This window comes from Cygnus atratus, chromosome 16 (assembly GCF_013377495.2).
Source record: "Cygnus atratus isolate AKBS03 ecotype Queensland, Australia chromosome 16, CAtr_DNAZoo_HiC_assembly, whole genome shotgun sequence".
Classification (NCBI taxonomy): Eukaryota; Metazoa; Chordata; class Aves; order Anseriformes; family Anatidae; genus Cygnus; species Cygnus atratus.
In genome coordinates, this window is record NC_066377.1 from 4,916,817 (window position 1) to 4,938,446 (window position 21,630).

The 21,630-nt window shown below is 40.3% G+C and overlaps 1 protein-coding gene across 2 annotated transcripts in view; it reads right to left on the reverse strand.

Annotated features, from left to right (window-relative positions):
* The window catches only part of PHACTR3 (phosphatase and actin regulator 3), a 104,821-nt gene extending 97,784 nt beyond the window's left edge, over positions 1-7,037 (reverse strand). The window contains exon 1 of one of the 2 annotated variants that reach the window (XM_050714034.1): positions 6,645-7,037. In XM_050714034.1, coding sequence (XP_050569991.1) covers positions 6,645-6,756 — 112 coding nt within the window. In that variant the 5' untranslated portion in view covers positions 6,757-7,037. The remainder of the gene's footprint in view (positions 1-6,644) is intronic. The other variant, XM_050714033.1, reaches the window with a different exon arrangement.
* Positions 7,038-21,630: the final 14,593 nt, after the last annotated feature.

The window sequence follows — 21,630 nt, forward strand, 5'->3', positions numbered from 1 at the left end:
TGCTTCCCTGCATGACAGGGACTTGGGGTTAGAGGAGATCAGTAAGGGACTGGGGATTTGATAAGAAAGAAAACGAGCTTCCTGAAAGCACAATGGCTCCTTTGTTAGAGGGTAACTAGCACTGCACTACTTGGAAATACTGTGATGATTTTTCTGGTGCTATGTCATAAAAAATCTGCACAATTGACAAATAAATGTTTTAAGGAGTCTTACAGGAATGAAATTTGGATTTCAGTGGAAATGGGATATTAAGCTGGAATGTAAATTAATATCTGCACATTTCTAGTCTCTGCTGAGTGTTCCTCATTATAGTCCCTATGGTATCATGCGAGGAACTAAATATATGTGGAACAGTCAGTTTCAGTTGGGAACCCTTTTGTTGAATTAGATCAGAAGCATTCTGACTTTGAGTAAGAGAACTTAAAATATCACAAAGGTTCATATATATGAAAAATATGGTAAAGTCATAAACTGGAGCAAAGCTACTTCCAAGCTTATTTAATTTTGGTCATAAATTAGTACTGTTGGGAAAGGATGTAGGAGACCTGGCACACTTCTTTTTTCAGAAGAAATACGATGCAAGGCAAACAAACTTTATTAACAGAATAGACTGGGTGATACAAGAAAATGAAATGGAAACCAAAATATTTCCGGTAGAACAAAGTACATTTAATAGGTGACCTGGCTCAAGTGTTAGTATCAAATTTGAAAATTTATGCAACAACTAAGCGTATCAAAGATAAGACTACAAGTCCCTGATTTACATTGCAGTGATCTGAATGATTGCAAAACTATGACAGCACCAGCCAACTGACAGGCAGGGCATGAGCAGCATCTTTTTCTGTCCTGACACTCACTCTGCTATTAATTGCCTTAAGTCTTAAGCACTTTTTATACACATGATTACAAGTGTGGTTTTTTTGATTGTTTGTTTGTTTTTCCTGAATTATGGGCCTGGAATGAATAGTTTTGCAGAAAAAGAAATCACTGGAGCAGATTTTAAAAGCTGGCACCAGTTTGTGGCTGCACTCCAGTTGCACCATTTCTCTTTGCTCCTTACAAACATCTGCAGCCCAAACCTACTATACTGGACTTTTAATATGTGTTGGGGTTGTCACACCTTCCCCGGCAGTAGCTTCCAACATTACGCAGTTTACCTGTTTAGTTTCCTGGTGCAGGAGGAGAAGCTAAGCTTTTCCTATGCATACCAGTTGCTAACAAGTCCCCTAATGCCATGCACCAGACTCAAACTGAGCAAAGTTGTTGAAGAAATAAGTATGTCAGCAATTAGTGTTAATTAAAATCCTTATTGGCATAAAACAACACTAAAAAGTTGTGAGGAATCAACAGTAGGCATATGAAGGGAGCAACAACCTATCCAGGCTGGCTTAAAGCTTTAAAAATAATAATAAATAACAACAAAAAGCCCTAGTACAGAATATTCCTATACTTGATGTTTTATTGCCTAAGACCTGCCCCAGGCATTACTTAAATGCCTGATGGCCTTATAGTGCCTGTGAAGCTCTGCTGGGTTACAGGTGATGACTGTCTTCAGCCCAGGCAGAGGCAACGTGAGAGGAACATAACACGTCAAGTCACTTAACATCCTAAAAAAAAAAAATACAAGAACGTTCCTGCTACAGAACTTTTGAATTATGATAACTAAGAACAGCAATGAAGGATTTTTAAGTTTTATGCAATTTTATCTCCTTGAGTTAATTCAGTGCTCAGTGCTGCTGATTACACATGATATCAAAAGAAATAAAAAGGGAATTAGTGTCTGGCAACAAAATAGTTGTACATATCTGAAACAGCTATCTTGAAGCAGCTTTAGCTTGACAGATCTTGAAGCACCCCACAGCATAGTGTAGTGGCTGAGAAGCCTCCATCACTCTTCTCCAACCAGCATTCTAGAACTCGTGCGAATACAGCTGTTACCAAGAGCTAACACTGCTGCTGGCACCAGAGCAGCTCCGTGCCTTGGTACAGCTCCTGCACTGGAGGGGATGGAGGCCATGGTAGACCATTGGCAATGTCCACTGAAAATCTCAGTATTGCCGCTCCTGAAAAGTCATTCTTTAAGCGCATGGTGTCAGGGAGGAAAAGTAGCGACATGGAGAGCAAAATACAACGTATGCTTCTACAAATTAAAATGGATTATCCCAAAATTGAGGGGGATAGGGCAATATTTTCACATTGTCTCAGTTGTTGTCTCTCCTCAAGTACAGGTAGCTTTGACACAGTGTGCTCTTCTTCATTCAGTGGAGCCCCCTCTCTTATGACTATGAATCAAAAGAGGCTGTCCATCTTTTTTATGCCCTTTGACTGCTGGAAGGATATAATGAGAGCAATATTTTGGTTTCCTGCAACTGTTTCTGAAATAGATGGTAATGTTCAAATCTGATTCAAATTTCATATCCCTGTCCTCTTTAGACACTCCTTTCTCTCTGGATCCTTCCCTGGAGAGATGGAAAAAGGGAAAGAGAAAAGGAAAAGAAACAGAACTCTGATCACTGGAATTAATATCCCTCTTGGTGTTACGTTTTCTTAAGTGATTGCTGTCCTTTGCCATTTGACTCAATTTCCACCACCTTTTTTTTTTTTTTAATTGGAATTTAGCTAATGTTTTATCAGTTTTAAGCTTTCATAACTGCTTCCAAATTTCCCCTTGAAGTTATGGAAGTACGTGGTATTTTTAGAATAGTTTTTCAGCTCAGAGCTAACCCCATTTACAGTCAAGCAAGCTCCATCTTTACACCTAGAATCTGATACAATAGCGTTTTCTGTCCCTCTCCAGAACTCAGTGAAAATGATGGGATTTTGGACAGCTGTCTTAATGGCAGCAGGGAAAGATGCTTCTGATTTTGGAGATCTCTCCTATGAGGATTTACAGATTAAGGTGGTAATTGTGATTCTTCTTTGTGAATCTGGCATTAAGTCACGACATAAGAAAAAATTAAATTAACTTTCTTAAAAACAGTCCAGTCTCTAATTAAGCACGACACAACTATTTTGATGTGGGTTTCTCAAATTCAGGATGTATCCTTTTTAATTCTTGCACACTCAATGCGACAGTGTGCTTAAGTAAAGACTGAAATATGAAAACCAACATTTGCTGGGCTTGCTCATAAAATATTGCTCACCAGCCATAAAATAGTTTGCTTAAATCACAGGCTGAAGTGCATTATTTTATCTTAAAGGAGAGAATTACTAATTCAATTAAAACAAAGGAACACTGATTCTTTCCTGCCTTTCTCATACTGTTTCCAGTATTCCCTATGCTAAGAATAGGAACTATATGTACCATTTAAATGCTGGAGGAAATTACCTATTTGTCAGTGGAGCCTGCCACAGATAACTTAGTCCATATTTTCTTCTCAGACCACGGCTGTGGTGTCTTAATTGGTCACTGTGAGGAGCTGCTGTTTAATTAAAGTTGCATATGAAGAATCTAAATCAGCAAATTTGTATTTCTGTTTTAGAATAAGTAGCTATTAAGTAGCTATTAAGTGCCTCTAGTCTAGCTTACTGAACACCTTGTTTATTTTATTTACTACAGGAACATTTAATAAGATGTTAGTAATGTGTTAATTTTTTTTTACATGTTATGAAATTCACTGTAGTCTGTAAAGATTACATCTCTTCTAGTAAACCAAGGTTATAGAATAGCTTTTCATTTCTACAGTGATTGCTTTGTAAAGAAAATCACAGTGGATAATAAGCTTTATCATGAAGTCTTGATTGTTCAAGGCTTGGAGTAATTGCAGCTGCTGCTGGCATCGGTCAGGATTGTGAATGTCCAGAACTTCTCACATTTTTTTTCTACCTTATTTCCTTTCATAGAAAAGATCTAAGGCTATTTGAACCAGCCAGTTACTTAGTTATTTCATGCTAGAAGCAGAGCGAGTCCTTAAAAAAAAAAAAAAAAAAAAAAAGCTTTTTCTCACATGGGAAGTTCCCTTTGAGATTTGACCTCAAGCAACAGTTCATCAAATAATTGCAAATGAAAGCTAACCAGATTACAATAGGAAGGTGAACTGACACTTGCCATCTGCAGTCTGTTCATCCTAAGTTCCTTGAGTCTGATGTTGATATTGCTCAGTATCACCTAAAAAGACATTATATTGTCCAGTGATAAAGGCTTTTGAACTTGCAACACAGCCAGCAAGTCTTGTAACCATGCTTTGTACAGTCAGTGCAACTGTTATGCTGGTGTTTTGAGAGAGAAAGGAAAATGAAGCATTGCATCAGAGAATTTTCTTAGATTAACACATGAAAATCACTAAGAGCTATATGCTTCCACCTATACATTAGCAGTTTAGCATCATTGAAAATTCTCCTGGATAAAGCTTGGCTAAAAAAGAAAAAAAAAACTATAATTCTGCTGTTCAAGAATATAAGTTATGCCTATTAAAACAAACAAACAAACATGAACACCGGGAAAATCTTTAGGAGATAGGTTGGCTTTATCTCCCACCACATTTTCAACCTTGATATCCTTTCATAGGGTAGACGTAGCCAAATGAATTGGTGCAGAATGATTCTTGACCTCATCATGCATTCAAAACAACGTTGCAAAATAAGACTAAATCTCTGGTAAGAATATAGCATTATTCCAAGGCCATACAGAAGTTGAATTGTTTCTGTAGTGACCCTTCAGTTACTATTGTTTTGCTATTAGCTTATTTGTCTTTATGGTTTAACTGTATATGAAAATGCCTGTTTATGCATTTCATTATGCGTTATGTTCATTATTAAATGAACAAGGAATCCTACATGTTCAAACTGACTTCTCTACAAGACTTGTCCGTGAGTAGGATTGGGATATAAACACAAACTTCTTACCATTTAATGCTCCTAAGACTTTCTTTTGACTTGAGAGTCTATAGATGATTATGTTGATAATCTAATGACAAAATTGTTTTCCAGAATAACATATAAAATAAAGTACAATTGTACAGTTTAGCATATAGAATGCTTACAGTAGTATAAATGATGTTTCAGGTTTTTGAGTAGCTGATTGCATTAAATTACTCAGAGTGATTACTGACAATATGGGTAAAATATTATTTAAATAAGTAATTTGTGTTCAATTTATTATTAGTTTGAAACATACATGTGCTTAATACTATTTGATAAACAAATTTAAATTAGTATGTGGAAAACCTGAAAAGCTTACCAAACACGCTAACTCTACTACCAACTATTTATACCTACCTGGACAAAACCCACAGTCATTTATCACCTTTTGTTTCTCTCCACGTATTGTATGTATATAATGATACCATAAAAGACATCTTTTCTTGCATATTAGTATAGCTTCTGCCATGCAATGGGACACTCTTATCTGATGAAATCTGTATTAGGGGGAAAAAATGCTACTTAGTATTGATAGCCCCTTTTCCTTACAAAAAGTAGAATATTTATATCTTTGTCTACGTGTCAGACATGTTGTGTACTTTCTTTGTTGTATATTTCACAAAGGTCAAAATAATTGATTAGCAGAAAATAACACAGAGGACTAAAAGTGAGATTGCATATATCTTCTTTTCATTAGCCACTTCTGCTTTCAGAAATCAAACGGCAGAAACATACATTCCTTTCAGGCAAGATCGCCCCTTTGGGAGTGAGTCGAGCAGTTCACGTTAGAAGAGTCCTTTGTTCCCTTTACTTAGGGTACCGGAACAGTTGGGCATCAGTGATAAATCATCTATTGTTTTCCTTAATTTAATTTGTATTTCACTCCAAAGCAAGGTGCTCAGAATTACTTGAGAAAACAAATAAATGAGATAACTTAAAATAGTTAAATATTAATATTCTCATTGGCTCAGAAGGAAGCAGTGTAGCCGGTTTATCAAAAAAACCTGGAATATCTTATTTACTCAGTAACCTGGCAAGGGCCAGAACTAAAGTTCAGTCCAAGACTACATCCAGGGACTGTCTCTTTCAGGCTGATGGTGCCTGACCCAAATCCCAAAGCCATTCCTAGGTTTCCTATTCATTGTAATGGGCAGAGATGATCAACACTCCACTCATTGTGTCCTATGTTGATTACTCCTTTTCTCCCAGCAAAACCTTCCAGCTCTTGCATGAAGATCTATTCACGTGGCCCAATGTGAATTGGGCCTTTCCTTCCAGCTTGTTGTTGGGCCTTTCCTTGCAATCACATCACATTAAAGTGATGCTGTTATTTGTTGTTTTTTTCCCCCTCTCTCTGAAGGGGACATCGCTGCTTAGATTCTGACAATGTGAAACGACTGAGTCACCGACAACAGACATTTACAATTATACCTCAAAGTGAAGTTAAGCTGAAAACATCATTAAGGAAAAAAAAAAAAGCACTCTCATCACCATATCCTCTTTACGGACCACCAATTGAGCTGTGTGCCCCCAGCACCCCCCCTCCGCGACCACGCTCCCTAAGCCGATTACACCGCTCCCCGCGAGGCGAAAATTACCTCCGGGGGGCAGAAAGCCCCTCGGTCGGCCTCGGCTTCCCCCATCTCCATGGTGACCCCGCTCCAACAGCCCGCTCCCCCCGCCCCACGGCCCCGCAGCGCCCCGCTGCCCGCCGGCCGCCTCGCCCCGCCGCTCCCCGGGGGCTGCCGGTGCCCGGAGCGGGGCGGGGGGCGCGGGGCCGTTACCTGCGGGCTCCCCGGCGGCGGCAGCGGCAGCGGGCTCGGTGAGGACGCTGGGGTCGCTGTGCGACCTGCCCCGCGGGGGGAAGCAGCCGGTGCCTTCTTCCGACGCGGCCATCGGGCGGGGGGAGCTCAGGGGCGGGCCGAGGCGCTCATGGAGCCGGCGGAGGCCGGGGGATGGGGTGGGAGGGGGGGGAACAACGGGGACGGGGGGACGGGGCGGGGGGTGTCAGCCGGGCAGGGCCAGCCGTGGCAGCATCCTCCCCGGCGCCGTCGAAGCGGGCTGCGCGGCAGGGCGCCTCCGCCGGCACCGGCAGCTCGGGGGGCGGCTCCGGCCGCCTCAGGGGGGCGGCTGGGCCATGCCGCCGGCCGGGCTGGGGATGAGCCGGGCAGCCAGCCGCCGGCCCGGCCCCCCGCCGGCGCCTCCCGGGCTGCCCCCCCCCGCCGAGCGCCGCTGCCGGGGCCGCCTCAAGGCGCCGCGCATCGGGATTCTCCCATCGTGCCCCGCGAGCGGCACGCTGACGTCACGGCGGGGCGGGGGTCGTTGAGGGGGGGGGGAGCGCCGCACCTGCACCGCACAAAGGCGGAGGGAGCCGCAGGTGCGCGCCGCCGCCGCCGCGCGGCCCCGCCCCGCCCCACTCCGCCGGGGGGCACGTGATGTGGGGAGGGGCCGCGCGGGCCGCCTCGCCTCGCCTCGCCTCGCCTCGCTTCGCCTCAACCGCGGGCAGCCTGAGGGGAGCTGGACGCGGGCTGGAGTGGCCGCCCTGAGGGGAGCGCCCTGAGGGGAGCTTCCACCCCTCCGCCTCAGAAAGTGCCGTGGCTGGGGTCTGAACGGCACCTCCGCTCGGGAGGAGGGCCCCAGGGCGCTCATTTCAGTCAGTTCTGGAAGCTCGAGGCAAATGGAGCGGTTTGGTGTTGGTTTAACGCTTAAAATCCGTCATGTCTATTATACAAAGCACCCTTGCCCTTTTGTCTTGGAGGAGTTTCAAAGTTGACCGAGTGCATGCCTTGCTGTAGGGAGTTGTTTTGGGGCTGGGTGTTCCCTGAGGTTGGTGAGGCCCCAGGACAGCTGTCCTGGTGGGTCTGCTCAGGGCTGGGGCAAGCTCCTGGCATAGTTGAACTTTGGTACCTCATGATAACAAAAAAGTTGAATAAAACATTCAAAGCAAAATATTAATGAGATCCTTGTTCAATGAGTACTGTCCCCTCCGGCTTTGCTTAAGGTAGATCCTAAGGAAAAAGTAGCATGTAGAGCAATGTAATCAAAGCCGTATCCTAATGTGATGGAGTAAATTAAGGCAGCAAGGGTATTTGATAACTTTCTGAGAGCGTAATGTTGCTATCTTGACACATCTTCAATGTCAATTATTGTAATTTCTTCCAAGCCTTTTGAGTTAAATGGCTCATCATAATTCCAAAAGGACAGCTAAATGAGCCATTTTTATCACACTATAAAACATTCCCAAGGAATCAAATAAACAATTAAAACCAGAACATTTTGTTTAAGGGATGGTTTAAAGATATTACAATGGTTTTTGTACCCTTTTTCTCCTAGAGCCAAGCTTTTGAGTTACCATGACTCAACTTTGAAAGGGAGTCATGATCTCTCAAAGTGACTTGCAGTAGATTTTTCTGTGCATACAGAGAGCAGTCTGACACAGGTACTGGGTCCAGTTCTCAAGATAGAAATCTACCCCTTATAGTCAAATAATAAGCCAAATCTTCTGTCTAGTCCTAAAAAGTCATAAGTTTTATTTCTTGTCTTTAGGTAGCTTTTGGGTCATGCTAGAAGATGTTGGTGGTTTCTAGTGAATTCTATGAAGTTCTGTCTGTACTAATTGTATGCCCCTTCCTTCTGCACTGAAGAATCGTATTGATTTCTGGTGTAGAACATGGAGTTCCACGTCAGATTTAGGCATAAGTACAAGACAAATGTATTAAAATAGTTTCAAACCAAGAAAGAATATCTCAGAGATAACATTAGTAACCTCTAGAAACACACAAGATGTTTGTTTTTTAACCAACGCACATACTGCTTGCCTCTGTAGAGGGCACTTGATGGGGTCCCCTTGGATCATAAAATATTGTCAGGTAGAAATCAGTCAAACAAGGCTAGGATCTGCCTTGCTGATTCAACTTAGTTAAAACATTTCATTGTCTCTCATTCCTGCCAAGCCAAGCATCAAGAGGCTCAGTCTGGGAATAAATCCTAGGCATTGTGCATGCCAGCTGACAGAGCTGCCCCTAGGCCACCTTGTTTCCAAATGAGCCATCATCACATTTGGGAGAGGGGGTACAAGAAAAAATGAATTGTGTTAAATTGTTTAAGCCTTTGTGGCTAAATAATGTCTGTTGTGTAAAAATTATGCATGATTGCAAATGACGGTAAAGTGTTTTCTTCATATCAAAGGACCAATGCCAAAAGGAACAGAGCATTTTCACAGAAGTAAATAAAAGCTGATAAAGGCAAGCACCAACTAATATATTGTATGTATATTGATTTGTAAATCCCTCTCAAATTAAAATGAAATTAAGCCTGGTTCTAGCTGTGGGTATTAACACTTGAAAAATTGCCCTTAAGTTCCCTTTTGCTGTGTGATATTCCATAAATGTCTCAAACACAAATATTTGCAGGATCAGAACAACTATTAGTAGTAACATGATTTTCCTTTTATTTGCTGACTGTAGCGGTCTTGTGGTAAACAAGTTTGCAACATTTTCCAAGAAAGTACAATGATCTGATATCTTTATTTCCCTCTCAGAGGATCTCTAGCCTTTGATATTTATGATGAAGAGTTATGAGAGTTTTCTAGCTTAGTGGCAGATATTTCTGCAATTGGAGTCCATTCAGCTGAAAAAGAAAGAAAGGAAGGAAGGAAGAAAGAAAGAAAGAAAAAGAGAAAGAAAAAGAAAGAAAGAAAGAAAGAAAAAGAAAGAAAGAAAAAAGAGAGAAAGAGAGAAAGAAAAAGAAAGAAAGAAAGAAAGAAAGAAAGACCTTCTTAAAATGACATATTCACATAAGGAACACAAAGGGGAAAACATATTTTGCTTGATGCATATTCTCCAAGCAAACTAATGCATATGCACTTGATGTGCCTTCCCTTGATAATTTATAGAAATGCAATGATACAAGTGGTTGGCATGGTTAGAGTCTTCTGTTTCTTAGACAGCTGAACTTCTGTTTCATGATCTAGCTATGTAGAGAGAAATCCTAAGTTGTGTTAGAAAGAAATAATTCTCTGAAGAGAAGGAAAAAATAGGTGTCATGTCAGTACTGTTTCTCTTGATTCAGCAGAATATTAAACAGCCTCATTGTTGGCAATCTCAAGAATGTATGTGATCACTGAAGATAGCTCTCATCTTTCTGTGCTGTTATTTAGAAAAATCAGTTCAGAATATGTTTGGATCAACAGCATCAGCTTTCATGTCAAAATTATTTTGATGACCGAGGGACAAATAGCTTTGCTCAGAGCAGTTTTCTTAGATGCAGCACAAGAAAGCATTTGTTCTGTGGCTTATGAGTCTTAACCTAGTTTTTGAGATTTTTTGCCAGCCTGTTGTGGTTCAGTATGCTTATACTAACAACAAAGAGGAGCATTCTAGTGCTTAAAAGGTTCTTGTCTCTATTTACTTCATGTTTGTGTATTTTTCTTCCTCAAATGCATTCATGGTAAAGAGGGCATAGGGCCTATTTTGAGCCTTTATTTGTCAAGAAGATAAATGCACATCACTGAGTGCATACAGAAGTATCATTCTGCAGTCACAACTTTGTCAGCACAAAGACTTGAAAGATGTCTTCTCCAAAGCATGATGATGTAGTTGCTACTATGGAAGGCAAATAAAAAATGAATAATCCTGAGGGACTTGTTTATTGGCTGTTTCACGTACATATTCACATTTAGAATCTCGGATACTCAGGAGCTATTCTAGGAATCACCCATCTGATTTTCTGATTTTCATGTTTGCTTTCTTCCACAGCTCTAGGGCTCTGTCTGTCATTTTATAAGTGAAGGAGAAGAAGAGGCGGGCAAAAACGTGAAGCAAGACGCTGAGCTCTGCTGCCTGACTTCTTGACAAACAGCTCTTCTCACATAGTCCTTCTAAGCCGCTGTGCAATGGCAAAGGGAGGCTCTGTACTCCCTTTGTATCTCCCAGAGTATCCAGGGATACTCCCTTTGTATACTCCCAGAGTACCCAGGGATACTCTGAACTCTGTATCCCTGATTCCAAACCGCGCAGCTTATAATAGTAACAGCAGCATCACATCTCTGGTGAGGGAACTCCTATCTGTGCCACACAAAGGCCCACGGGGAGTTTTAGGGACGTGATTGCTGTGCCTAGTACTTGTGTGTAAGGAGCAAGGAGCAGGCAGCTGTGTGGGGAAGGTGGGGAGGACCCCCCGCAGTGCTGTCAAGGCCAGTGATGCTGGGGGCGATGCATGTGGAAGCATAGCTTCTGCCAGTTCAAGCTCGGAGGGGATGAGTCTCATTTTCCATTTTTCTCCCCTTTAGACTTCAAAACAGCTGAGTAAAAGGGGAGTATGCACAACTCCCATGGCAGGTCCAAATCTTCCTTTCTGCATTGCCTTTGGGGAATGAATATTCTCTTCTGTGGGTCTATTTTATAGGCACAGTTTTCTCAAGGAATACAGCTGGAAGTTCCTCATTATTCTCATTTGCATCCTCAAATTATTCCATGGTCCTTCTCAGATATCCAAAACTATGAAAAACTGCAGACATGGGCGGTCCAAGAGCCATGGCCGGCATCACTCGGACAGCAGGCTGTACTCATTCCTGTGGGAAAACCCAGGGATGTGCTTCTTATCACACCCACAGTCCAGGATGACAGGAATGGCTTCTTCCCCCGGGAGGGAACCTTCCTGCTGCCTTCATTCCACCTTCCCTGCAGGAGTCCCCTCTGCAGCACCTTTCCCCAGAGCCACCCGTGGGCCCGGAGCACAGCCGCTGCCCCGCGGCACCAGGTGCCAGAGGCAGGTGGCACCACGCCTGCGGGCACCTCACGGTCTCTAACAGCATTGCCAGTCAATGGCATTCCATTAGAAAATATAAATGCAGAAAGAAGACTTCTTGTTTTGCTGTTGGAAGTGTTCCTATTGTAGAAGCAACACAGCCCATTTTTTTCAGGAATGCGCTGTTATCAGCGATGTCTTTTTTTTTTGTGATTTATTGTATTTATACAGTGTATTCTGATTAGGTCCCACCTTGCTGTTACCAATTCTGGAATATTTTTTATTTATAACCTTTTCACCTTAATTCAAAGAGCAAAGATCTTTGAGGTGTCAGCAGAAGCAGGAAGGGAAGCATGGTGTTCTGTGCTACTTGGATGAGAGCTGGGGAATCTTTAACATAGAGTTAGTTGCAGGACAGAATTCTGATTCCACTCATGTTAGTGGAGGTTTCAACATTTACTTCACTGGCGTTCTGATGTCATTTTTATATCAGTTTCATTTCTTGTGTGACACCTGATTTTGACAGGTTCTTCACACAGACCTCAATACAAAAGAAATTTGGCCGTTGCAGAGTTAAAATACTTTGGGGGCCAGTGGTAGATGAAACTAGTGACAGAGCTTCCTTCAGTAAATCACAGTTTGCAGTTCTTGGGGACCTGAAATCTAATGAAGACCATAATAGCCAGAAGTTGTGAGCATCTCACAGAAGACACAACCTCATATAACTGGGAGCTAACTTGGGCGTGTATTCGTGGGGGACATACAGGAAGTCTAGAATTGGTCAGGAGCTGAGAGAATGAACAATTGACTTGATCAGAACTCTTAATAAACAAGGTTCAAATTAGCAGCACAATATCTCCTTTGAGATGGTAGTTGTGTATTACGTGGCTCTTCAGAAGTCACAGACTCGGGTTCCAATTCTCCTACTCGGGTGTTACCCAGTGGAGCAGAAGGGGCAGCAGAGCTGCAGCATGCAGGACTCATTTAAGAGAATTAAACTTGCCTTTTTAGCTTCCCTGGGGAGGAATGCAGTGGTTCAGTCTCTGTGGTACTTGATCTTTTGTACTTGTCTGAGTACTCCTGTGTGCTACATAGTTTTATGTGTGTCTGGGATAGAGTATTCTTTAGGATGGCTCCATTCATTCAATTTCCTGCTCAACCAATTCCTGAGGGAACACTTGAGAAGGGAAAGAGGACAGCTACAAATAATTTTCTGGAATTTTTAGTTTACTTTTAAGGAAAATACAGACTGAATACCATTCCTACTAATACACGGTGAAGTTACTGTATTCTAAAAGATAAAGTGAGGGCTTATTTAGTGTTTTCCATCCTCATTTAGGCAAAATATGCATGTGCAGTAAGATTATTACTACAGAGGTTGTGCTTCTGCTCTTTTGCAGATGTAGTAAGTCATGTTGAGAAATCATTCTTCAGCAAAAAATGAGCTAATTCTTTTTTACTTTTTCAGTACCATTTTTTTGACAGCTGTAAATGTTGCCATGGCAGCAGGCAATCTTAAAACATTCTGCTCGCCTGCAGTATTGCAGTTTAGTATGTTGCTTCTTAATGGCACAGGTGCCATCTTGCTGCAAATTTTGGAAGGGCAGGCTTCTTAGCAATTTGAAGACTATTTGGTGGACAGAGGTAGTGGTTGTTTTTCTAGGATTGTTTTTAATAGTAAACTTTTAAGCAGAAAACTTAGCCCCAGACGGAATTAATTGGATGTTCTGTTCCATGACTTCAAAGATGGAGACTATGTCATTGGTATAAGGAAAATCAGAAAAAAATAATCATGGGAATCTCTGTAGTGCAGTTCTGTTGTAAAATGCACTTTGTCAGCTCAGCTTCTGGACAGCAGTAGGCTGTAGTCAGGTGAACACTTTCAGACTAAGTATCTTTACTAAGACTGGAGCATCTGTTTAAAACAGTCTGAGAGAACAGTTACATGATATGGGGACTTCAACAATAATTTAATTTCAGAATTTCTGCCTTGTCCTTGATCTGTGTAGGGTAGTTTGCTGTCTCCCTCAGTTGTGCCGGTATAATTGTGGGACCATGGTATAAACTGAATCAATGAAAAGATCCAGGTTAAAAACAATCCTTTTCCTTTAGTACCACTTCTAACGTGGCTTATGTCAGTGATCAGATTTTCTGTATGGTCATGTGAAGAGTTGCATGAGCACAGTTGGCGGGGTTGCAAATTACTAGCTCTGCAGGGTCTGTTGTGCAAAAATAATTTATGGGGATTTTGGCAAAGTCCTCTTACCATGTAATTACACTGAAAGTAGCAGTCTAACAAAGCAGGCTTAGCACTCCCCAATACGTTGAGGAAACACTCTGAAATATTGTGGGGAGGAGCAGATTTAAGGGAGTACTACCCATGTATTTGAAGGACATTGGATGTGGCTCTGAAATTTATTCTGCAAGGCCAAGAGCCCCAGCTGCTTCCAGCATTTCAAAGCCGTTGGCATAATCCATTGTGAAGCCAGAGCAACACGGAAAATCCACATATTGTCAGATGCTTGTCTCACAAATGTGTTTGTAAACAAGAAGGTTTTAGTCATTTGGGTTGTATACCACCTGAGTGACCTCTGTGCAAGTGTACAGCAATGTTAGGTAATTGGGAAGGATGCCAGTTTACACAAAAAACAATACAAGGAATGGTACTAAAAGCAGAGACATGGGTAAACTGGAATATGGAGTGGGATTTAGAGCTTGTTCGCAAAGCCTTTCAAGTTAAGAGTCACATTGTTTTCAGTTAGAGGTTATCCCTACTGCACACCTCTCGTTGTTATACAAATGTGTCCTTCTAGGTCTGGTTATTAAAAAGTGCACTGGAAAAGAATTCCCAAGATCAATTTAATATCGTCAGAGAACATATAGATATTTTCAGGCCTCTCTCCTATAAACTGCTTCTGCAAGGGTATGTCCTTCAAATGCTAAGGTCCGGTTGCAGAACTAGGTTTTTTATTATTAATGTGTAGTCTAAAAATATGCTTTAATTTAACCCAATTTAAAATACAGAGACCTTGAACACTATTATTGGCCAAGTATGCAAATAATTATGCACATGAATGGCTTATAAATCTCAGTATTCATTTGTAGGCATGCATATTGGAGGAAGATGTCCATACATCTACAGCTAAGGATTTTATGACCCGAGGGATTTATATTTAGGTAATTATACCCTTGGTTAGTGAGCTAACAGACTAGGGGGAGGGATGGTGTTGTGTGTTTTGTTTTGTTTAATTTTTTTCTCCAGATAAAATAAAGTGGAAATATTTCAGAATTTATTTTAGAGAATGGCAAGTCTAATCAGATCAGTCAGGAAAGATACCAGTAGGTTTACTTCTTCAAAAATCATTCAGAAGACGTGAATTATTTTAACATTTTGTCTTCTTTTCCCTTGGTCTTGTGACTGTTGCAAAAAATCTGATTATTAATGCATTTTTAACAGAACCTGTCAAAATATTTTTTTTCTCTATTTGTAAAGATGTTATATGTGTGCATCTGAATGATACAGTATGTACATCTTAAATCTTCATGTAGGCCTCCAGCTGGACTTGTTGAATAGCAGACCAGCTGACAACGTAAGAATGTCTCAGCTTGTGTATTCTGCCCAACACAAATGTCATATAAATATTGTATATGGAGATATTTCCAATTCTGTAAAAGACAGTTACTTGGTCCAGGCTTGGGTCCGTTTATTATTACTATTATTTTTCACTTGCATTTTCCTCTTCAAAGCAATGAGGACCTCTGCTTAAGACTATGGGGAACTCTATTTAATTATTATTGGCAGTCTGCAGTCCTTTGTGCTGTCAAGAAACTCATGATGCTAATGGATGATACCGCAAGCACTCAGTAGTGGTTTTATCCTCAGTGGTTTGTGCTTTCTTTGGCTGAATAAATATCTGATGGAGTAGAGAGAATACGCTATGAAACATAACTGTATACAGGAAATTATTGGCAGCCCTATCAGGGAGCCATAGGATTACATCATTCTTTTAAAGGTTAATTTTGCCATCGAGCCTTTATTAATGCATCTAAAGTAATGAATATCAAAGTATAATTTTTTTTATTGACACTTTACAACAGCAGTGTTAGCATTGCCAATGGTTGTGGAAATGCGTCAGTTACTACAAGTAGAGGATAATAGTCTCCAGTCAGTCTGCTATATACCAGCACTTCAGAGGTCCTGAGAAAGTCATCAATGACAGAAGCAATTCTGTATCACAACAGTACCGGCGGGATTCCCAACCCATTATGGGCCTCTGCTACAGTTATCGTGATGGAGGTTGAGAAGTACTGGCAGACTTAACTGAGTTTTTACTGTATCAAGGATTCTAAAGACAGACATTTCAAAATGTCCCAAATTACCTAGATATGTATTGAATTAGAACAGTAATTTTTACAAGCCAAGCAGCAACCTCGCTTCATCTGTAGACATTCAAATGAGTTCAGAAATCTCCCTCTACTCCTGTCTCAGATTGTGCAAGAACTGTAGCACCTGCAGCAGAATTTTTCAATGTCTTTCTTTTATTTTTTTCCTTATATTTCTAGTGTAATAGTGAGTGGAAGCACTTGTTTTTTTCACTGGGACAATTACACTAAGAATAGCTCTGCCAAGATGGAACAAAGTCCTGCCAGGCCTGTGTCCTGCCAGAGGCAGACCAAGCAGATATTATGGGTGGGCATATCTGATATTTCTTCCTAACACTCCTCAGCTATTTCAATCTTCTCATGCTGGGTGAGTACATCTCAGTGTATATCCGTCCCAAATTCTTGCCTGGTCTTCCCCCTAAACCCTTGCAAATTTCTGGCATCCACAATATACTTTAGCAAGGAGTTCTGCAGGTTTGTTACCCATTTCATGAAGGCCCGCTAGACTGCATTTGTTTTGAACCTTGATTTTGCTCATTTTATTTACTATCCTCTAGTCAGCTGCTTACCATTCCATTGATAGCAATTGATCTATTATCTCTCGATAACTAGCAGCTGCAGAGCAGATCATGTCATCAAATATTCTGCTTCTTAAGAAGGTGTTGAAGGCTAAGGAAGGTGATTGGTAGTACTTAGTAGTAAGTGAAAGGTGTTGATGATAATAGCGAGCAAGGACCTAGTATGGTTAGAAGAAAAGGTAGTCCTTGCAATAATATGGTGCACTCAGTGGATATGTTGATAGGCTTTCTTTCTTTTGTGTTATTTCAGTATCTGCAGCCACCACACAGCCTCTTCCTTGTCTCATTGATTAGTACCCTAAAAATAAAATCTAGGTCTGAAAGGAATCTTCTAATTTAAGCTATTTTTTTCTTCTTCTTCATGTTCTGCTTTGTGCTGTCTACGCTTAGATTCTCCTTCAAAACTAAATCCTTCAGTAGGGTTAACTCATGCCACTCCAACTGTATTGCTTTTATTTAATTAAACACATACTCTTAAGTTACTGTCTCTATGTTGACTTGCGTACTGTACCTTCAGTGAGAAAGAGAATTATTGCCCCTTTTACTAAATATTAAATAATAACAGCTACTACAACTAATGGTTGTTATCCCATAAGGGGGAGAAAGGATGTCTTCATGCCTGTACAAGTGGTTTGTATGTCTTACTATTGGTTGCCCTCATTTTATTCTTGTAAGGGAGTAGAAAAGAAGCCAGGTCTTTGTATTTATTTATTTTTTCTTAATCCTGGATCGCTAGTCTGCTATAGCTAGCAGTTATCAGACCCTAATTTTTTGGCCTTGTTACCACAGAAATGCTGTACTTACCATACTGTGGATAGATCTTCCTACTTTAGCCTGTGTTCTGTATTGGAATTTGTGTTTGTGTGGTTTATTTTTTCAGGACTGGTCCTTCAGTGCCAATCCAGTCAAGGCTTCCCAACATATTATGGATGACTCTGTTATTATAACATATTATGGATTACACTCTGCAGTGTCACTTACAAGGTAAATTTTAGTGGATTTTTTTTTCCCCGCTCTGTTTGGTTAGCAAATTTGAAACATTTGTGAAGCTGTTCTCATCCTTTCCACTCTTGAAATTTTATGAATCAGAGAAAGAAATGCAACTTTTAGACCTATAGAAGTCATATGTTCAGTATTTTTTCTGAAACTCTGTAATTATAAGCAACAAGTGTAAAAGAGCATACTCTGAAGCCCTTTTTCTAAATGGACAGTATGAACATTGAGATAATATCAAATCGAGTATCTTATCTGCAGTTACTAGCACTTTATTCCTTAAAGTGGCTTTTAATGGTTTTATTCCATTTATCCTGTTTGTTCTCTATTAAAATACATAATCCAACTTAATTGTTCCACTTCACTTTTTTTTCTTGTCAGGTTCACGATGTGAGGCTATTATTCTAAGAGCTGCTTGGTTTGGATTTTTTGCATCTTACCTTACAAATCTTACAGTGTAGCTGGAAAAGTAGAAATAAAGCGTAGTTACCAAAAGCTATAAAGAAAAGCTTTCTGAAAGGCCAAGAGAATGGAGTTGTATGTATTAGAAATCATACTGCAGTGCTCCTGGATTTCATTTTTTTCTTGATCACAAGGTTAGAATTCAACTGGTAGCAGCAGCAGTCCTGTGTTTGTGTTTTAGTGTTGCACACCTCTAAGAATAATTCAGGATATTTCTTCTTTCGGAGTACATTTCTCTGAACTCCCACTCTGACTTGGCATTGCAATAGAATGTGGGTTAGCTGTCTGGGACATTTTGTATTTCAACACTAATCAAAAGTATGGTGCCCAGAATTTGCCTTTCACTTGTGGTATTCTGATCTGCTGTGCTTTTGGCAATCAAGAAGTATACTGTGAAATTCTTAGAGACAAATTTTTGGCTATTCAGGTTTGGAAATGCAGTTAAATGTATTTTTACTTTAAAGGAATCCCTACATCAAATAAAAAGTTCAAGTAAATAATTTTAACAGTTACTTTTTGGCTTGTGGTTGGCTGGGACTTGTATGGGCAGGTATCAGACAGCTGCATTTGGTGGCTGTGTGCTGAGCTGAGCTTCCTTGAGAGGTCAACCCAGTGAACCAGAACTTTACATATGCACTGAATTTTTCCCTGGGCCCTGCGTTGTCTTCACATGATGCTCCTACGTGAAAACGTCAGGGAGACAGAAAAGGTTGATGGTCCCAGCCTGTTTTATGAGTGTTTCAGCCCAAAACAGGCACCCATTTTGCAATGTGGTTGTCTCCTCTGAGAAGTCTAGACAGAGGAGGAGAAGAGAATGGTTTTCTCCTTGCACCACCGTTTGTAGGATGAGAGAGAAATTCGGCACAGCTGGAGCTTGTGAGTCAAAAGGTTCTCTGCTTTCATATCTATCAGTGTGACACCTAGTATCCTAAAGCACAATCAGACTTGTTAAACATGTTCTTAGTAATTCCAGACGCATCCATCCTTGCACTTTAGTGGCTAATTTTGGCCCTTAAGGAAGAACAAGATTTGGGGCTGTGCAGAAGACTGAAGCAAGCACAACTGCTATCTCTCTCCCAAGACTTGATAATTTCTTAACAGATAATTTTTACAAACTCTGACCCCCGACTCTCCTGTTATCCACTGACCAGCTCGTGTGTCTGGACAAGGCGATGAATTTTGTTGCTGAAACAGGTTTGCAACAATTAAACATGCAGGAATATGATCATGCTAAGAGCAAAGAAAGAGAATGAATGTAACTGTTACCTTTTTCTCTGCATGGTGTTACCTGAATCTTTGCTTTAAGGCACTACCCATTTCTCAGTGATTTGTTAAAGCTTCAGGGTCAGAAAGTCTGCAGACATACTAAAATGCTCAAATTATTCACATTTAAACAGGAAATATTTGACTTTTTATTAGCACTTAAAATGTAAACTCAATTTTAACTAATGGACTTTCTAGTTCACTTCTACAAGCTGTTGCCATCAGACAGGATTACCTGTGTACTGGGTTTGACCCCCTTGGTGAGAGGCGCTGATCTTTCATTTAGTCGTGGCTGATGACAGGTACAGTTGAATAGTTTGATTACTTTGCATATTTTTATATGCAGAGTATTTTGAGTGACAAACCACTAGAGGGCACAATGTGATTGCATCTTTTCCAAAGTAGGGTGTGGTAGCCAAACAGAAAAATAAAACGTGAAGTTAAATGTTTTTTTTCATATTTCAAAAGAATCCTGGTGTTTTGCACAAAATAGAGTATATTAGGCTGAGGTTTTAGCACCTCTGGCTTTTCATTTTGCACATGAAATTATTTCTCTTGAATGTTGATATGCTGATGTTAAAAGTCCTCACCAATTCCTGCCCAGTAAAGATTTTCACAGGGATCTATTATCTCGCTAGCTATAGTAATTAATTAATATCCAGTATAGTAATTAATGTAAGACCAGTATAGTGATTAATGTATGAGCTATTTTTCCTTTGAGACTGAGTAATGGTGCTTTGATGTATGCTATGTAGGTAACCTTTGATCAATCTAGTTCCGTTTTTGCTTAGTTCTTCAAAAAAAAAAAAAAAAAAAGAGAGAGAAAATGCCACTTTTATCCCAAATTGTTATGATTCAGCAAACCATAAATAGGGTGAATCCACCCCAACTAAGCAAATTCTTAGAAATGGTGATTTAAAGAGAAAATGCTGCATTGTTTTTCTTCTGAATTCAGTGGGCTTAGCTTCAGTAGGTAAAAGGCAGTGTCTATACACTTTGTGTTATTATTGCTTTCTGACTGTACCATTTCTTATGTTCAGAAGTAGATGAAAATATCGAAATTATGGTCTGTTCCACAACTTGTAACTAAGGAATCATCATGATTCTTAAAATTTGTAGATGAATTCAATTGACTCTTATGTTTTAAGATGTGCAAGCAAATATGTAAAAGTTGATTAATATAGAGAGATTAAACCTAGCCTTAATTTCCCAATAGTATAGCTATCCAAATGATGTCTAATGGATTTTGTAGGTAATGCCGCTTAGGGCCAGGAAGGGCTCTGAAAATTTTGATGATACTGGGTTTTGTTTGCTTGCTTGCTTTTGGTTTTGTTTGTTTTGCTCAACCTGAGTTTACTCAAGATCTATAAAGTGTTCAGGACTTGGGGCTAGCAGAAGAAATGATGGCTAATTGGGGAGAAAAAAATGCATTTTGATTGCTTTCTATGAATCTTCCTACCTGCTTTTTAGGACTTAGCATAAGTACTTCTAGGAATTCCCATGGGGAGCTTTACAGGAATTTCCTCAATGTTTTCCTAGGAATTTTTTTGGGTGCCTTCCGGGAATGCCCTGGTGCTCTCTAGAAATTTTTCACATGCTTTCTAAGAATTATCCCTGTACTCTTTAGACATTTCTAGGAAATTCTGGAGTTTTATAGGAATTCCCTGGGGTGTTACAGGAACTTGGGTGTTTAAAATAGTTCTAGGAATTCCTGGAACTGCTCTACTGTATGTAGAGCATTCCTGTGGATTCCTGTAGCTTAGTAGACTTCTCCAGGACATTCTAGGAATTTGGTGGGAGATGTTGTCTATAATTGTGCTAAGAATGCTTATAACCTGCTAGGTGGGTTCTCAAGCTTTCTCAGTATTTCAGGTTGAAAAATCTTCTTAGGAATTATGAGAGTTTTGTAAGAATTTCCTAGTTTTTCTAGGAGTTCCTGAAACTTTTTAGGAATTTTCACAGACATTCTTGAAGTTCTGAAGCTTACAACTTTTTCAGGAATATTTGGGTCTTTCTAGGAGATTTCCTGGCATTTCTAGGACTCTGGATCAAGAACTTTTCTGGGAATATCAAGACTGAGATCTTTTTTATGCTTAGTGTATTGAAAGTCTAGGAAAACACTTGACAACTTGTCTTGGAATTAATTGACCTAGAAATACCTGGAGCCCAAACCTTAACTGAACTTGAAAAAAAAAAATGTTTATATATTTCCCTTTAGGGTTCTGGAGTCTTAAACTGGTGTGAACCACATGGTTGTTTTCCTCAATACTGAGTTATCTTTTGTGGTCTAAATTAATGTTGAGAATAAGCCCTCTCTTCCCAGAATGTCCTGTTGCAGAAGGGA